This window comes from Pelobates fuscus, chromosome 8 (assembly GCF_036172605.1).
Source record: "Pelobates fuscus isolate aPelFus1 chromosome 8, aPelFus1.pri, whole genome shotgun sequence".
In the NCBI taxonomy this organism is placed as follows: domain Eukaryota; kingdom Metazoa; phylum Chordata; class Amphibia; order Anura; family Pelobatidae; genus Pelobates; species Pelobates fuscus.
Window position 1 is genome coordinate 5,710,450 of NC_086324.1, and position 19,045 is coordinate 5,729,494.

The 19,045-nt window shown below is 43.8% G+C and overlaps 1 protein-coding gene across 5 annotated transcripts in view; it reads right to left on the bottom strand.

Moving 5' to 3' along the window:
• KALRN (kalirin RhoGEF kinase) overlaps positions 1–19,045 on the bottom strand; it is a 413,233-nt gene that overhangs the window by 243,655 nt on the left and 150,533 nt on the right. For all 5 annotated transcript variants that reach the window (XM_063429172.1, XM_063429174.1, XM_063429173.1 and 2 more), the window contains exon 6: positions 1,582–1,704. In XM_063429172.1, the coding sequence (XP_063285242.1) occupies positions 1,582–1,704 (123 nt within the window). The remainder of the gene's footprint in view (positions 1–1,581; positions 1,705–19,045) is intronic.

The window sequence follows — 19,045 nt, forward strand, 5'->3', positions numbered from 1 at the left end:
CCCCTCCATTTTTGAGTGAGTTTAAGATACTCTTGGACAAGGCTTGATGAAAAGATCATTACTAAGGATGAGTACAATTATATGGATGTGAGAAGTCCAACAATCTCCACTTTCTACTGCCTTCCAAATGTCCATAAAAAATATGCTAAGCTTACTGGTAAACCCATTGTGTCTGGGTTAAATAACTTGACGGATAAGGGTAGCATATTCTTATTTTATTATATATATATTTTTTATTAAATTATTTGTACTTTTTCGTATAATTTATAGGGACTTCTTTGTGTCTTTTTTTTATTTTTAGCATATTAGGCATTAATTGTTTAGGATAATTATAATAACCCCTGACCGTGCTATGTCTACGTTCAGCATCAGGGTTATCACCTCAAACCACAGCAATTGTTTTATTTTGACTATATTAAAGGGACACTGTGGGCACCCAGACTACTTCAGCTAATTGTAGTCTGGGTGCTAAGGTAGTCTGGGTGCTGTGACCCTTTTGCACCTAGTGCTGCAATGTTTACATTGCAGCTCTAAGTCTGCCCTCTGTGGCTGTCTAACAGACAGCCACCAGAGGGTTTCCGGAATCCAAATTGACTTTTGGTCTGTTATCTGATGCAGGACGTCCTCACGGACTTCGAGCTTCAGATTTTCCCCATAGGAAAGCATTGAATGATGCTTTCCTATGGGGAGGTCTAATGTGCGTGCGTGCGTGCGTGCATGCGCATTCGGTCGCCAGCGCCGAGCGTGGGCACAACCTGACGAAGCACAGAGGGATATCGGCGCTGGATTCAGGTAAGTGGCTGAAGCCCCGCAGGAGGGGGGTCGCAAGGGAGGGGCGCACTGTAGGGACTTATATTGCCAGGAAAACGGGTTTGTTTTCACTATAGGATTCCTTTAACACAGTACTGCTGTCTAACAAATTGATTAAGACCACAAATAAATCACCAGTCGTGGCTCTTTGTCTGAAACCCTTCATACCAGCGATTCACAGTGACCAGTAACTGTTTCCTTTAATAAATTAATTAATCCTGGAACTTTGGTCATAATTATTTTTCTTAATACTAAAGATAAAAATGTGATTGGCGTCCCTAGTTGTTTCACCCACGGTAAGTGTATCAATGACTCTCCAGGCTTGCAGTGGCTAGTAATCTTTAAGGCTAGGCTACTAGCATAGCCCCGCTGTGCTATCTGTGAACACATGGAGCAGTACATCAGCTTGCTGTGAAACAAATCCCTGGGAGGGAAGAGAGTCACTGAAGGTTTTACGGTTCAGTGCTCGCTGGTACCTGGCATGTTAAAGGTGACCTTGCAGGAATGTGCAGACACATTGCCCCTAAATAAATTCTGTTCTAGACAACCTTACTGCACATTCCCGTGCATCTGGGATCTGAATCTTGAGGAGGAACCAAAACAAAAACATTTATTTTGCTACATCAGACCCCCCCTCCCCCCCATTTTGTCCTAAACTATGAAATTCTCTTTGAATACCCAACAATTGACACGTCTGTGAATAACCGTGCCAGTTAGACGGCAGGACCCCAGGGATAGTACTAAGCAGAGAAATAAATGGGCTGAGCTCACCATAGAGTTCATGGCGAAGTGGTTGTGTTGAGTTTGAAGATCCACCGCGTGCTGATAACTCATCCCGATCTCCGTATGGCTCTGAAGGAACAAATCCTTGTTGTGCGTGATCCAATCAAACATCTGCAACAGACAGAGTAAAAAGCATTATGGGTACATCCACAGAAAGATGCAGCAAACAGTCATGTCATTTTAGTGGATTAATGACGTGGAATTCTGACACTATTCTGTTAAATGGGATACAGAGACACCGAGAGAGAGCCAGAAATCAATCCATTTTGGATATTTATGATAATAATTCAGAATCTAATTCAATAAAGCTTCATGCATCAAATTTCCCTCTGTGAATTCAGTCACGCAGGTATTCCTGCTATAAACCCAATTACGATAACATGGTGCAATAAGAGTTAGGATAATGGTAACACATAGCGGCATCATAAAAACCTTATTCTAGTATTGTGCAAATATAACATACAGAAATGTACTGATAAAATCTGAGACGGGAAAAAAAAAAAAACTTATTCTAGGCTCGCTTATATTGGACGAAATGCGCACGGCGGCCATTCATGACGTGGACTGTTACAAACACGGTTTATAAACATTCAGCAAAGTTTCAACATCTAATCAAATTCAAATATATCACAGTCATTGAATAATCCAAGATATTATGTTGAATTTCAACAAATGTTCTATTTCTAGCACTCATTCGAATTACCACTCCCTTATAACACAGAACAGAATATGCAGCTCTGTGACTTCTAACAACTTTAAAATACATTGTATTACTGACACCTCCCACTGCGCCTTTTTCCATCATTATGAATATAAATTAGGTTCATATGCCAATCACGCATTTGCCAGAAAGAAAACCCAAAATACAAAGAGACACAAAAAGCGTCTAAATGACAATTATTTTACAGCAACACAAAGCGGGTCACTTCAAATGTCTCACTCACAGAAACACGCAGTAACATTTAACTGTTTGAGCAGTAACCATGGAAACCAACAGAATGGGGGAAGCAAGCACTTTTTAGATCACTTGAACAAATATCAATATAATGACCGTTTTTAACCATCAATTTTCCTGCTGATTGGGCCGCCATTAGAACTTTTCAGCACTCATGGATTGGTTAGGCTATGCAGACTGTTAGCAGACCAGCTGATTACTTATTGTGTGTTAAAGGGGCAATTCCACTGCCCACATACAAATAAAAAAAAAAATTGTTTAGTATCTATAAACCCAATAAATCAAATACGCATATATAAGCCGAGTTTTTCAGTGCTGAAAAACCCCAACTCGGCTTATACTCGAGTCAGTGTCTGTATTATGGCAATTTAAATGGCAACTGATAGTGTAGATTTAGTCGCTGTTACTGAGACATGGTATAATGAAAAAAATGACTGGGACATAGCAATACCAGGGTACTCTTTATATAGAAAAGACAGGGAAGGCAAGAAAGGGGGAGGGGTGGCCCTGTATGTGAAGGATAGCATAAAATCTAGCCTAATAAAGGTTAGTGAGACGAACATAGAGTCCATTTGGGTTACGTTAGAATTTGGTAATCACACAGTAACTCGTGTAGGTGTGATTTATAGGCCCCCAGGACAAATTGAAGAGTTAGATAATCTACTAGTTGAAGAAATAGCTAAAATGACAATGAAGGGGGAAGTTATCATCATGGGTGACTTTAATCTTCCTGATGTGAATTGGAAAACAAAAATAGCTACTTGTGCCAGAAGCACACATATTCTAAACTCCCTACTGGGATTGTCTCTAAAACAAGTCGTTGAGGAGTCAACTCGTAAAGAGGGCATACTAGATTTAGTGTTAACAAATGGAGATTTGGTATCAGATATTACTGTAGGTGAAAGTTTAGGATCCAGTGATCATCAGTCAGTGTGGTTTAATATAAGAACAGTGACTGAGTCACACCACACAAAAACAAAAGTTTTAGACTTTAGAAAAACAGACTTTTCTAAAATTAGAATATGTGTAAAGGAGTCATTATCAGACTGGAGCAATTTAAATGGAGTCCAAGAGAAATGGGATTATTTAAAAGTTGCACTACTGAAGGCAACAGAAAATTGCATTAGGCTTGTCAGTAAAAGCAAAAAATTCAAGAAACCACTGTGGTACTCCGCAGATGTGGCCAAAATAGTAAAAAACAAAAAGTTAGCATTTAGTAATTATAAAAAAAAACCAGAGTGAGGAAGACAGAATGACCTATAAGATTAGGCAGAAAGAGGCTAAGCAAGTTATAAGAGCTTCCAAATCACACACAGAAGAGAAAATAGCACAGTCAGTAAAAAAGGGGGACAAAACTTTTTTTAGATACATAAATGAGAAAAGAAAAGTAAAACAAGGATTAGTTAGATTAAAAACAAAAGAAGGAAGGTATGTAGATGAGGATAAAGGTCTAGCTGACTGCCTCAATGAATATTTTTGTTCGGTATTTACAGCTGAAAATGAAGGAAAGGGACCTCCGTTAAAAAAAAGGATAAATGAGTCATTTATTACACGTGAGTTTACAGAGGAAGAGGTTCTATTTCAACTGTCAAAAGTAAAGACAAATAAGTCAATGGGACCTAATGGAATACACCCAAAGCTATTAAAAGAGCTTAGTGGTGTACTAGCAAAAGCATTAAAAGATTTATTTAACCAATCATTGTTAACAGGAGTAGTCCAGAAGATTGGAAGTTAGCGAATGTTGTGCCCATTCACAAGAAAGGTAATAGGGAGGAGTCGGGCAACTATAGGCCAGTAAGCCTTACTTCAGTAGTGGGGAAAGTGATGGAAACCATGTTAAAGGATAGGATTGTTGAACATCTAAAAACACATGGATTTCAAGTTCAGAGACAACATGGGTTTACTTCAGGGAGATCATGCCAAACTAATCTTATTGATTTTTTTGATTGGGTAACTAAAATTATAGATCAGGGTGGTGCAGTAGACATTGCTTACCTAGATTTCAGTAAGGCTTTTGACACTGTTGCACATAGAAGGCTTATCAATAAACTGCAATCTTTGAGTTTGGATTCCAATATTGTTGAATGGGTAAGGCAGTGGCTGAGTGACAGGCAACAGAGGGTTGTAGTCAATGGAGTATATTCGAAGCTTGGGCTTGTCACCAGTGGGGTACCTCAGGGATCTGTACTTGGACCCATTCTCTTTAATATTTTTATTAGTGATATTGCAGAAGGTCTTGATGGTAAGGTGTGTCTTTTTGCGGATGATACTAAGATATGTAACAGGGTTGATGTTCCAGGAGGGATAAGACAAATGGCTAATGATTTAGGTAAACTAGAAAAATGGTCAGAGTTGTGGCAACTGACAATTAATGTGGATAAGTGCAAGATAATGCATCTTGGACGTAAAAACCCAAGGGCAGAGTACAGAATATTTCATAGAGTCCTAACCTCAACATCTGAGGAAAGGGATTTAGGGGTGATTATTTCTGAGGACTTAAAGGTAGGCAGACAATGTAAAAGAGCAGCAGGAAATGCTAGCAGAATGCTTGGTTGTATAGGGAGAGGTATTAGCAGTAGAAAGAGGGAAGTGCTCATGCCATTGTACAGAACACTGGTGAGACCTCACTTGGAGTACTGTACACAGTACTGGAGACCATATCTTCAGAAGGATATTGATACCTTAGAGAGAGTTCAGAGAAGGGCTACTAAACTGGTTCATGGATTGCAGGATAAAACTTACCAGGAAAGGGTAAAGGATCTTAACATGTATAGCTTGGTGGAAAGACGTGACGGGGGGATATGATAGAAACATTTAAATACATAAAGGGAATCAACACAGTAAAGGAGGAGACTATATTTAAAAGAAGAAAAACTACCACAACAAGAGGACATAGTCTAAAATTAGAGGGACAAAGGTTTAAAAATAATATCAGGAAGTATTACTTTACTGAGAGGGTAGTGGATGAATGGAATAGCCTTCCAGCTGAAGTGGTAGAGGTTAACACAGTAACGGAGTTTAAGCATGCGTGGGATAGGCATAAGACTATCCTAACTATAAGATAATGCCAGGGACTAATGAAAGTATTTAGAAAACTGGGCAGACTAGATGGGCCGAATGGTTCTTATCTGCCGTCACATTCTATGTTTCTATGTTTCTATGTTACAGACTGGGGGCTGGCAGCGAGCGCTTACCTCTTCTGCAGCTCCTGTCAGCTCCCTTCTCCTCCGCGCCGGTCCGTTCAGCACCTCGGTCAGCTCCCAGTGTAAGTCTCGCGAGAGCCGCGCGGTCATAGTGTGGCTCTCGCGAGACTTACAGTGTGAGCTGACAGAGGAGCTGCACGGACCGGCGCAGAGGAGGAGGGAGCTGACAGGAGCTGCAGGAGAGGTAAGTGCTCTCTGCCAGCCCCCCTCCCCCCCACTGAACTGCCAATGCCACTGGACCACCAGGGAAGGAGAGCCCCCCTCCCTGCCATGTATCAAGCAGGGAGAGGGGACGAAAAAAAATAAAAAAAATATAATAATAAAATAATATATATTAAAAGAAATAATAATAATATTTTTTTTTTAAATAATTAAAAAATAATAATAAAAATGCCCAACATACACAAACACACACTGCATCACACACACTTACACTGCATTCATACACACACTGCACTCATACACACACACTGCATTCATACACACACTGCACTCATACACACACTGCATTCATACACACACTGCATTCATACACACACTGCATTCATCCACACACTGCACTCATACACACACTGAACTCATACACACACACTGCACTCATACACACACACTGCATTCATACACACACTGCACTCATACACACACACTGCATTCATACACAGACTGCACTCATACACACACACTGCATTCATACACACACACACTGCACTCATACACACACACTGAATTCATACACACACTGTATTCATTCACACGCTGCACTCACACACGCTGCACTCATACACACACACTGCACTCATACACACGCTGCACTCATACACACACTGCATTCATACACAAACTGCACTCATACACACACAAACTGCACTCATACACACACACACACTGCACTCATACACACACACACTGCACTCATACACACACACTGCATTCATTATATACACACAGTGAAAATAAATATTAAATTAGTATAATTTTTTTAGGATCTAATTTTATTTAGAAATTTACCAGTAGCTGCTGCATTTCCCACCCTAGTCCTATACTCGAGTCAATAAGTTTTCCCAGTTTTTTGGGGTAAAATTAGGAGCCTCGGCTTATATTCGGGTCGGCTTATACTCGAGTATATACGGTAATTAATTTTTTTTTTTTATTATTATTTGTAGTATATATAAAAACAGCTTGTAATAGCTGCAGATCCCCTGTCTGCAGCCTTTGCAAACCCTCCCCTTCTAACCCCGCCCAGGCTTTCTGTGGCTGTCCAATCACAGACTTCCCAATGCTGCTCAATGAGAAGTCTTTGCAAGGCAGGTGCTCTGGGTAATTGCTGACTCTTGAGTTTTTCCCAACTGAGCTAAACAAACCAGGAAGTAACAGAACCAGGTGTCCGACAGTCAGGAAGGTATAACCAGGTTAACTTATAAAAGTTACAATTGTACCACATGACAGGGGGCTACGTATTTTGCTATTCTCTGTTTGCTCAACTTTTATAACAGCAAACCCAACTTAGTAACAATAAAAATGCAAGTGGTATCACCTAACATTGCCCTGAAAATGGCTATTATGGTATGACTATTCCAGAGTAGTTTATGGGTGTGGCTCAAGGTGTGGACAGGAGCAGGGCTATTCCAGGAGATATTAGGTGACGCCAGGAACCTACTGATAACCACTTTTAAAACTGAAAATGTAATTTATAATAAGAACAATGTATCCTATTTGCACACACTGATTTCTAAACACATTTATTGTAGTTTAGAGACACATTACTCGGAGTATTATTGCTGTGGAGCTCTGTTATACACTCAGACACATTACTGGGAGTATTATTGCTGTGGAGCTCTGTTATACACCCAGACACATTACTGGGAGTATTATTGCTGTGGAGCTCTGTTATACACTCAGACACATTACTGGGAGTATTATTGCCGTGGAGCTCTGTTATACACTCAGACACATTACTGGGAGTATTATTGCTGTGGAGCTCTGTTATACACTCAGACACATTACTGGGAGTATTATTGCTGTGGTGCTCTGTTATACACTCAGACACATTACTGGGAGTATTATTGCCGTGGAGCTCCGTTATACACTCAGACACATTACTGGCAGTATTGATGTGGGATTATTAAAAATCCTTATTGTACTTGTATTGAATTATTGCACTAACTCCATCTTAACTTTATACTGTGACAATCCTCCATTTTGTCCTCCTAACCTGACTTCTTCAATCCTCCATTTTGTCCTCATAACCTAACTTGTTCATTTTAAAACTACCTTACATGACAGAGTTTCCCAGCACATCTAATACAATAGACAAAGACTGTATTTTCTATAAAGACATGATTAACACAGGAATTGCTGACTTTTCCTTAAACTTGCAACATAGTATAATTTGAAGGCCATGAGAACACAGTAGTAATGAAATGTTCTATTCATAAGAGACCTTGCACCTGGCCACGAGGCCTGAGATCACCGACCGTGTAAAATGACGCTCAAGACCCCCTTGTCCCCACCCGTGTCCAGAACAATCCCACCTCTTGGTGGGTGGGCACGGGACTAACCACTTAGTTTTTGAGCCAATTAATAATATTGATAGGAGGACACTAATCCCGACACTTAACAATGAATCCAATTAATGATGTTTATTTGCTGATATTCTAATAATCAATGATGACGTAAAATGTCTCTTAAAAGGGCCTGCGCGTCCGCTTTTTAATCACTTGCCAATAAATTTTCTCGAAGTTATTTTAACCTGAACCTCGTGTGTCAGACTTAATTACTTCAGCGTATATACGCAATTTGATTTTATTGATTTGGACAGGAACAGATAGACATTTAAACATTTTGGTTTACTGCTAAAAAGTACCATAACAACTTGGCGCCCAACGTGGGGCATCGGGCTATGTCCGGCCGGTGAGCCGTCCTAAGGAAGACAAGGGTGGACGGAGGAATCCAGGGGGAAGGAAAGGAGATTGATCACCTCCAGGTACACGGTAGAGACTTCTGCAGAGCCACCGGTATGTTCCGGCCCCTTTGATTGACCCGTCCACGTGTCTGTGACTGCTTCCCGGGAGGACATCAAAGACAGGTAATATATTGCCCGGTGCCTCGTTACTCACTTGTTTACCTGCATTTTAGTCTATCTGTTGCCTGGGTGTGTTTGAATTGTTTGCCTGTTTCCCCATTTTGAGATAAAGGGGGGGTGGACCTGCAGGGGATTTGCCTGGGGTTCTGTCTTGCTTGTTTTCCCCTTTTTGGGATAAAGGGGGGTGGACCTGAGGGGACTTGCCTGGGTCTTCAGTATATCTGTCTATCTGTTTGTATTTTGCCCCTTTTGGGATAAAGGGGGGTGGACCTGAGGGGATTTGCCTGGGTCTTCTGTTGCCTGTTTTACTCCTTTTAGGAACCACGGTGCTGTGGTTGTAGGGAAAAAGGGGGGTTGACCTGTGGATGTGTTCCTGGGGGTCATCTTTTCCTGTTTAACTCTTTTAGGAGCCTCGTGGCTGGGGCTGTAGGGAAAAAGAGGTGTGTTGGATCTGTGGAGATTGTGTAGACTCATAGTTTCCTGGGGATCCTTCTTGTGTCACTTTGATAGCCTAGCTAGCTTCTCTGTGCACGTTACTCTGCTTGCAGAGTGGTGGTACCCTCCAGCTTTGAGCGCTGAGCTGGAGCCATTCCAATTTTTTATTTGTGGTGGATGAATTCGGGCAGGCATTGCTGTTTTCATCGCCACAGAGTAGTGAGACTTATAAAGTGGGTTTTTATAGGGGCACTACGAGGGTGAGGGTAGCGCAGACACTATTAGTGGGCTGCTGTGTTGAGGGAGGCTGGCGGAACTCGGACCGGTGTCAGTTGTTTTCCGCGGCTGCAGGTAGTGGAGACACTACGGGGTTGAGGGAGGTGACTTTGGAGTAAGCACACGAGTAAAGGAAAGGAATTACTGTTGATTTCATTTGAACTGTGATGCATGCACTGTATTTCAACTGTATTGTTGTCTTGTTTGTTTAATGAGGAGTCTCATGTACTCCTGTGTCTGTCTCTAAGAATTTTTCCTTGCCTTTCATCTTTTCTACACTCTCTATATTATTATACTATCCACTCCCATTCCTCTTAAAAGAGAAGTGATTGGTCACACACTTCTCACCTCGCTCCAATCCGTGTCTACCACCCCGGGTAGGCGGATTCAGTGACTGGTCTACGTTTTGGGAAGACGCACCTGAGAAAGTCCCACGATTCTCGGGTGGCAGTCGAGCATTGTAGACATTCCTGTTCAATTTTCCTTCTCTCTCTCTATATCTAGGACGCTGGTATAGGGGTAAAGGGACTATGGGACAGGATTTAGATAAGCCCAGCAAGGGCTGGTTAGCATGTGATTTAGTAGAGAACAGAGAGGGTGAAGAGATGGTTAAAGGTGTTGAGAAGATTGCAAAAGTATGTAAAATTGCTGTACCGACATGTGGAAGATTGCAACCAGAAAGCTGGCGCAAGTTACTGGCAGAAATGAAAGGCAAGCTTACAGACAATGGTTTATTAAAGACTGCTGAAGCATGGTACAGAGTAGCGAAGGCTATTCAGTTAGAAGGTTGGGTTGAGGAAGAGATAAATCACAAAGGTGTGAAATTGTTTGTGTATCATAAGAATTGTGTTGCTGGGGTTTACCCTCAGCCAGCGCCCCAAAATGGCGCCCAGGGGATGTCTATCCCCAAGGTTCAGTCAGCAATAGGTGATAGCCAGCTGACTATGTTCCCCACTCCCAATCCTCCCGAATCCCATCCCACCACCTCCCCTGTCTGCCCGGTCCTGAATTCTGACGGATCTTTCTTTACCCCTTCCCCTTCTCTAACAGTCCCATCATCCTCAGCCATCCCCACGCTCCCTTCCATGCCTAATCCTAACATCTCATCTGCCATTTCCTCCCTGCAATCCCTCTCCATGGCTAATCCCCTCCCGTCAGCATCCGCCCAACTAACTACCCCTCCCACCCTTGCTACGACTCCTCTTTCTGCATCCATCCCTACCAATCCCGTCCTGTCTCCTCCCATAACCAGCTCCGCCCCAGTCCAATATCCTACCTCCTTAAATGTACCCACCCACCCTACTCTTCTGCCCTCCCCTGCCTGGCCCTACCCCTTCCCATATCCCATGGCCCTGCCCTACCCCGGTTACCCTCCCTTTCCCCAAGCCACTCCCCAGGTTCCGGTCATGCCCAGTCCGGCTCAGTCTGCCCCGGAAGTGCCCATTTCAAACATGGCCGCCACTTCTTCCCTTAATCCTAATGCAACTCCTTTCCCCGCCTCCAATATGGCGGCCCCCAGTTCAGCCCTGATGCCGGTAATCCCCGGTGACTACCTGTCCCCAGGTTATGACTCGCTAGCCACCCCTGCATCTGGGGCTCATTCCCAACCCCCGATCCTTTCACCTCACGCGGGCCCTGCACCGCGTAAGAGAGCCAATATCATAGAATTCGATGACGAAGAGGAGGACAGGGTGTCCCATGTCTCATCGGAGGTTGCTGCGGGAGCCTCAGCTCATCGTTCTATCGATGACCCCTTTGGCCACAAGGGTCGGGGAGAACGGGCCCCTCCTAAATATGTTGCTTTCAACCCCACTCAGGCTAGTGCTCTAATGAAATCACTCCCTGACCCAGAAAAGCAGCCTATGCCCTTCTACCGAGGGATAGTTCAAATTCAAAAGACTTATTCCGCCGCATGGCGTGATCTACTGAGCATTTGTGCTATTAAAGCAGGGGATGCATATTGGCCAAGCATGGCCCAACACCTCAGTACAGATCTGCTCAGCAGTGACGTTGATTACCCCTCTGGAGTAACTTTTTGCACCCAATTAAGAGAATGGGCTAAGGACAAACTTGCAGATCAGGCTGCTGGCCTTACTGATGTTATTCAAGATAAAGGAGAATCAGTGGAAAGGTTTCATGCAAGACTGTATCAAATGTTTACAGATTTGGGGTTTGATCTTACTGACAAGATTCATTCACAAATGCTGTCTGGTGCGTTTGTCCAAGGTGTTAAAGACTCTATACGCAAGGGAATTATTGCTGCTCGCCCAGAATATAAGGTTGTTCCTCTGGATACCCTGCTCCTAGTTGCCAGAGGATTAGAATCTGCTCAGACCCCAAGAAGACCCACTTCAGCTCCTCTCATGGTCTCCCGCTCTGCCCCTGTTCCTAAGGGCGTCCGTCCGGAGGATGGCCATTGCTTTAATTGTAAGGCTAAGGGGCATTTTAAAAGTGATTGCCCAGAACCCAAGAGAGAGCCAAGAAAGCCATCCAGGCCTGCCCCGGCCCCCAAGGCCGAGAAAGAGGTTCCGATAATTGAGGAACCCGATGATTAGGAAATTGGCAAGCCTGTGTCTGTAACCCCTGTAATGGCAGTGTCTACAGGGGATAAGGGGGGGCCACTTGCCACAGTGACTTTGCCCATTGAAGGCCACCCTACCACATTTCTAGTTGACACAGGTGCAGCCCGTAGTGTTCTGCGAGAACAAGACCTGCCAGACCCATCCTTTCTGTCAAATATTGATATCTCTTGTGTTGGAGTAGATGGCCAGCCAAGACATAGCCCTTTGACAACCCCACTACGAGTTGGCTCCAGCCTGCTTGCTCGCTTTGTGGTATCCTCCACATGCCCAATTAACCTGTTAGGTGCTGATGTTCTCTCACGCCTGCAAGCATCCATCACCTTCACCCCAGATGGACAGGTAGAAATGTCCACACCTCTATCTGAATCAGACACCTCAGCCTTGTGCTCCTTGCCTCTAATGCTGCATTTAGAAAAGCCCCGTGAGAAAGCAGCAGAATTAAGGTCCAATTTCCCAGAGGCATTAAAAACACAGGTGCCCGCCAAGTTATGGTCCTCAGGCCCAGAGGACATAGGTCACCTAAATGTTCCCCCTGTGGTGGTAAAGCTTATTCCAGGAGCTAAGTTACCAAGAAAACCACAATATCCATTAAAACCAGCACAGGCTGCTGCCATTTCTACCCACATCAAGGCACTCTTGGAGAAGGGTGCCCTAGTGAAATGTAAATCTGAATGCAACACCCCATTATTCCCTGTGAAAAAGAAAACTCCAAAAGGTGAGCCAGAGAAGTACAGGATGGTTCAGGATCTCCGTGCTGTCAATGAAGCTACCGTCCTGGACACCCCTCTTGTACCAAATCCCCATACTCTGCTCTCTGGAGTCCCACCATCTGCAAAATTTTTCACAGTCATTGACCTAGCAAATGCCTTTTTCAGTGTCCCACTGGACCCATCCTGCCAATACCTGTTTGCTTTCACCCACGAGATGCAACAGTATACCTGGACTGTCATGCCCCAAGGGGCACAAAATTCACCAAGTCAATTTGCAAAGGCCATGGCCACCATCCTTGACCCATGGCAAGCTGAGCACCCAGAAGTTGTTCTGCTCCAGTATGTGGATGATTTGCTGCTCTGTGGAGATGACATACCCACTACTGAAAAGTGCTCAATTAGTCTTCTTTGTTATTTGGCAGAACAAGGATGCAAAGCTTCGCTCATCAAGCTACAGTTCTGCCAACCCTCAGTAATTTTCCTTGGACATTGCCTATCTCAAGGTACCAGACATCTTACTCGGGACCGGGTAAGAGCTGTACTGGATATTCCAACTCCAAGGACTTCAAAATCTCTCCATGCCTTCCTAGGCCTCATTTCCTACTGCAGAGCATGGATCCCAGAAGCCTCCCTGCTCATGCAACCTCTCTATGACGCACTTAAGTCTGACCCTTTCTGTTTGACTAATGAAGCTCTGGACAATTTCAATGCTCTCAAACGTGCCATTGCTTCTGCTCCTGCCTTGGGCCTACCTGACTACTCCAAACCTTTCAAATTATTTGTCTCTGAAAGACAAGGCCACCCAACAGGAGTTCTCACCCAAACTAATGACTTAAGAGGCCGCCAGAGGCCTATTGGATATTTCTCATGTCAACTGGACATTGTGGCCAGAGGGACTCCTTCCTGTCTCAGGGCTGTTTTTGCTGCAAGAGAGCTCATAGAAAGAACCTCAGACCTGGTCCTTGGCCACCCTCTGGTTGTTTTGGCCCCTCATGACATTTCTGCCATCATCAACCAAGTCCAGCTCAAGCACGTGTCTCCAGCCAGACACCTACGCCTCCAGTGCCATCTTCTTCTACCTGACAACATTTCCATCCAAAGATGTCAAGTTCTTAACCCATCCACTCTTCTTCCACTACCTGAGGGGGGTATCTATTACGGATTTATCACAGATGAAACCTACATTTACCTGCTTTGTGGATGTATCAAGAAAGTCATGCATCCACATTTGACATTTTATGAAGGTGAGAAGCCTCTCTGTGAAGGCCCAGATTACGCCTTCTGTACCATGTGGTACAAACCAAACATTACTCCCGAACCTTGCTATGAAGATGAGCTTTACCACTGGACTGATGTGAAGCTCACTGCTCAAGATTTCTATTGTGACTCTGAAGGCAATAGCATGGTCTTGGTCCAACTACCTCAACAACTTAACTACCTCTACCGCCATTGGGATACTGCTATCCCACATATTCCTGTTACCAAATTGAAGACAAGGTCATGGAATGATCTTGGGCCCATGGCAAAGTTATGGGCCACCATGGATGAAGAACAGCTACAGGAAAATGGTATTGTCAAATACCCAACAACTGACCTTCTGGAAGCATGGCCACGCCACTTCCTAGAAAATGAATTTCAAGATCTGGTCATAGTGAATGATTATGACCCCGAAACACCTCATGACTGTTTTGAACAGATGAAAATGGAGACAGTGCACCTACCAACCGTGCATGAGAATCCATTACTAGATCCAGATTTTACCCTGTTTGTGGACGGCTCAAGATATGCTGATGAAGAAGGAAGATATCATACAGGATATGCCGTAACCACAACAGATGAAGTTATCAAATCATCACCCCTACCGCCAGCAATGTCTGCGCAAGAAGCTGAATTACAGGCTCTGACTTCAGCATGCAAAATTTCCGAAGGAAAACGTGCCAACATCTATACAGATTCAAGATATGCTCTGGGCGTGGCACATGACTTCGGCCTAATTTGGAAGACAAGAGGATTTCTTACCACCGCCGGTACACCAGTCAAGCATAGTACTGCAATCAAGGAGCTAATGGATGCCCTCCTACTCCCTAAAGAAGTGGCCGTTTTGAAGGTAAAGGCCCATGGGAAATTGGATACAGATGAAGCAAAGGGCAACCATTTGGCTGATCAGGCTGCTAAGCTAGCAGCCAGGGATCTGCAGGAAGTGGATGAAGAAGTGTCCGGACAAGAAGAAGAAGAAGTCCCTATTTTTGCTTTGCAAACTCTTCCTACTGATTTGCGAATTTTGCGAGAACAGCAAGCTGCAGTCACTCCTGAAGAAATCCAGAAATGGAAAAAGAAAGGGGCTGTCCAAAAGGACGGAGTATATTACAACAACTTCAAATTTTGTCTTCCAAAAAATTTATATCCAGCAGTTGTCCAATGGGCACATGGGCCTGCACATCTGTCAAAGGAATTGATGGCCGCCCTCATACAGAAGTATTATGAAGCACCCGGGATCACAACATTGATCAGCAGCTTCTGTAAGGCCTGTGTCATTTGTGCAAAATGCAATCCAGGAAGACCAATCAAGGTGCCTGCAAAACACCTGGCAAAGCCCATGTACCCCTTCCAGCGAATTCAAATTGACCACATCCAAATGCCCAAGAGTGGGCCCCATGAATATGCACTAGTCATAGTGGACATGTTCTCAGGATGGCCAGAGGCCTACCCAGTGGCCAATATCACTGCAAAAACAACCGCAAGACGCCTACTTACAGAGATAGTATGTAGGTTCGGACTCCCAGAAGTCATTGAAAGTGATCAAGGCCCAGCCTTTACAGCAACAGTGACTAAAGAAATTTGGACTGCTCTAGGGGTGACCCTAGCCTTCCACACCCCTTACCACCCACAAAGTAGTGGTAAAGTAGAGCGCATGAATGGCACTCTAAAAGCCAGAATGTTGAAAATGTCACAAGAAACGAAAATGCCCTGGCCAGAAAGCCTGTCAATAGCTTTATTTAGTGTTAGGCACACACCTAGAGGGAAGCATTCACTGTCCCCATATGAGATTCTATTTGGGACAGCACCCAGACTAGGCTGTTATTATCCGCAGCAGTTACAGCTCCAATCAGATGTTTTAGTAGATTATGTAACTGAACTTGCAAGTGCCTTGAACAAAATACATGCCCAAGTTTTCTCTTCAATTCCAGATCCCGAATTGGATACAGGTACCCATAACCTGCTTCCCGGAGATTGGGTTCTGGTCAAGAAGTTTATGCGGAAAAATACCCTGGAACCAAGATTTGACGGTCCATTCCAAGTTCTCCTGATTACCGCAACCTCCGTCAAACTGGCCAGTAGGCCAAATTGGATCCACGCTTCCCACTGCAAGAAATCTCCAGCCCCTGAGGAAGCCAATACCGCACAAGCATGTACCTCTGGTACACCTTCTCCTTAATTAGCCTCATAAAGGCCCAACAAGTAGCCATCACCAAAGATATTAGTGGGTATACCTTCTGGTACAACTCATCATGCACCCATGTGGCTACTTACACCTTTGATTATTGTGATATTGTAGAATGCCCGTTCCCCACATCACAAATCCAGAGTATCTATAGAGATATCCCTCATTCAAAAGACCCATATGTTTGTGTAGTTGACAAGCAATGGGGGCACAATTGTAACCATTGGGGGGCGGCGGGATGGAATGCCGGGCCTGCCTGGGGTTACAAACCAAAAAGTGCCTTATCTAAAGTAGATGATCAAGGTAGATCCCTTCTCCAGAGAATGACTTTGAGAAAGCCTGGGGGGGGGTACACCAATGAAATTAATCCTTAACATTGAGCATCCAAGCCCAACGGATGCAGACCAGTATGTGATGGGAATGTATTGGAAAAAGGGTTCCTACCGCAAATTAGGGCATTTCTTCCTAAAAGATATGTGCAACTCTTCTGAGTGGCAAGGGGCCACCCATATGGTCCCTAACCCATTAAAACCTCATATCCAGACCTTTCAGGACATGATGGCCATTGCTAACCCCACCTTTGAAGATACCATGGCCGCTGAAAAAGGTTTTAATGATGTAAATTTATGGTTAGAATGGATGAAATATAATGCTAATAAGCATAATAAGACTGCATGCTATGTGTGTGGCGGTGCCCGGCCTCACCTGGGTACTGTACCTCTAATCCTGCCAGCAGATGTAGAGGAATGTGTTTTAAGCCTTTTTGCCTATCACTATGATTTTAACAGGTCCATATGTATTGCATGGACAAAGGAGTATCCTCTCCTAACCAAGGATGTCAAACCCCCAGATGGTATTACCGTGTATAAAGGTAATTACACTTGTTATGCTAATTATGATGGAATTGGTAAATTCTTGGGTAACTTCTCTAAGGGGTATTGTGCTACCTACAGAAGTGTCTCTATGAACTTGTTGCAGTTTCACACCAGGTCATTAGGGGATATCTACTGGTTGTGTGGGGATTTACAGCTAAGATCCAGAATGGACAAGGAGTGGTGGGGGGAGTGTACTTTTGCTAAAGCTATTATGCCTATACATATCATCTCTGACACACACCTCGTCACCCATGAGTCCAGACACACTAAGGTTAAGCGTGACGCCCCAGTGAAAGGAAGTTTTGATCCTCATGTGTATATTGACGCCATTGGAGTGCCTAGGGGGGTGCCCAATGAGTTTAAAGCAAGAGATGAAGTTGCTGCAGGATTTGAATCACTTTTTGCCATAGTTACCGCAAACAAGAATTTAAATTGGATAAATTACATTTATTATAACCAACAGCGTTTTGTTAATTACACCAGAGACGCCCTCCAGGGGTTGGCCGAACAGTTGCAGGCCACATCCCAAATGGCTTTCCAGAATAGAATGGCCCTAGATATGATCTTAGCCGAAAAAGGAGGGGTTTGTAAAATTTTGCCCGACACCATGACATGTTGTACCTACATCCCAGAAAACACAGGCCCTAATGGTAAAGTCACATTAGCCATAGAAAAATTAAATGACCTGTCTGAAGAGTTAAAAAGGAATTCTGGGATAAAAGATCCCTGGGAAAGATGGTTTGGTTGGATGACAGGATGGCAAAAGGCTTTAATGCATATTGGTATGGCTATACTAATTTTTCTTTTTATCTTTGCTCTTCTCTTTTGTTGTGTCCTCCCATGTCTGAGAAAATCCCTCATGAAGACTGTTGACCAAGCGGCACCCACTTTCACCCGTCTCGAAGTGGATGACCAAGATTTCCAAGACATCAACTCACCCTGTCTGCCGCTGCAAACAATCCCTTTTGTTGATAAAGTGCAGGAATTCTAGGAAGGGACTAGCTTAGGGACAGCATCTGTCAGTGAATGGTAAAGACCCCGTGTGGAGAAGTGGTGGGTTAGCTGCCATGGGACACCCATGGGTGTGAAGTGTTCGAGAGCCATACTGACGGATGAGTTAGCCTCTCAGGGTCAGATCTAGGGACAGTCTTGCACTTTGCATTAACACCTAGCTAGCGGCCACGGGGTTTCTGTGCCTTTGGGTTAACACGTCTTCCTGGTACTAACTTAATAAAGTTTTATCTCTTAGAATCTAACATTTCATAGGGGGGACTGATGTGGGATTATTAAAAATCCTTATTGTACTTGTATTGAATTATTGCACTAACTCCATCTTAACTTTATACTGTGACAATCCTCCATTTTGTCCTCCTAACCTGACTTCTTCAATCCTCCATTTTGTCCTCATAACCTAACTTGTTCATTTTAAAACTACCTTACATGACAGAGTTTCCCAGCACATCTAATACAATAGACAAAGACTGTATTTTCTATAAAGACATGATTAACACAGGAATTGCTGACTTTTCCTTAAACTTGCAACATAGTATAATTTGAAGGCCATGAGAACACAGTAGTAATGAAATGTTCTATTCATAAGAGACCTTGCACCTGGCCACGAGGCCTGAGATCACCGACCGTGTAAAATGACGCTCAAGACCCCCTTGTCCCCACCCGTGTCCAGAACAATCCCACCTCTTGGTGGGTGGGCACGGGACTAACCACTTAGTTTTTGAGCCAATTAATAATATTGATAGGAGGACACTAATCCCGACACTTAACAATTAATCCAATTAATGATGTTTATTTGCTGATATTCTAATAATCAATGATGACGTAAAATGTCTCTTAAAAGGGCCTGCGCGTCCGCTTTTTAATCACTTGCCAATAAA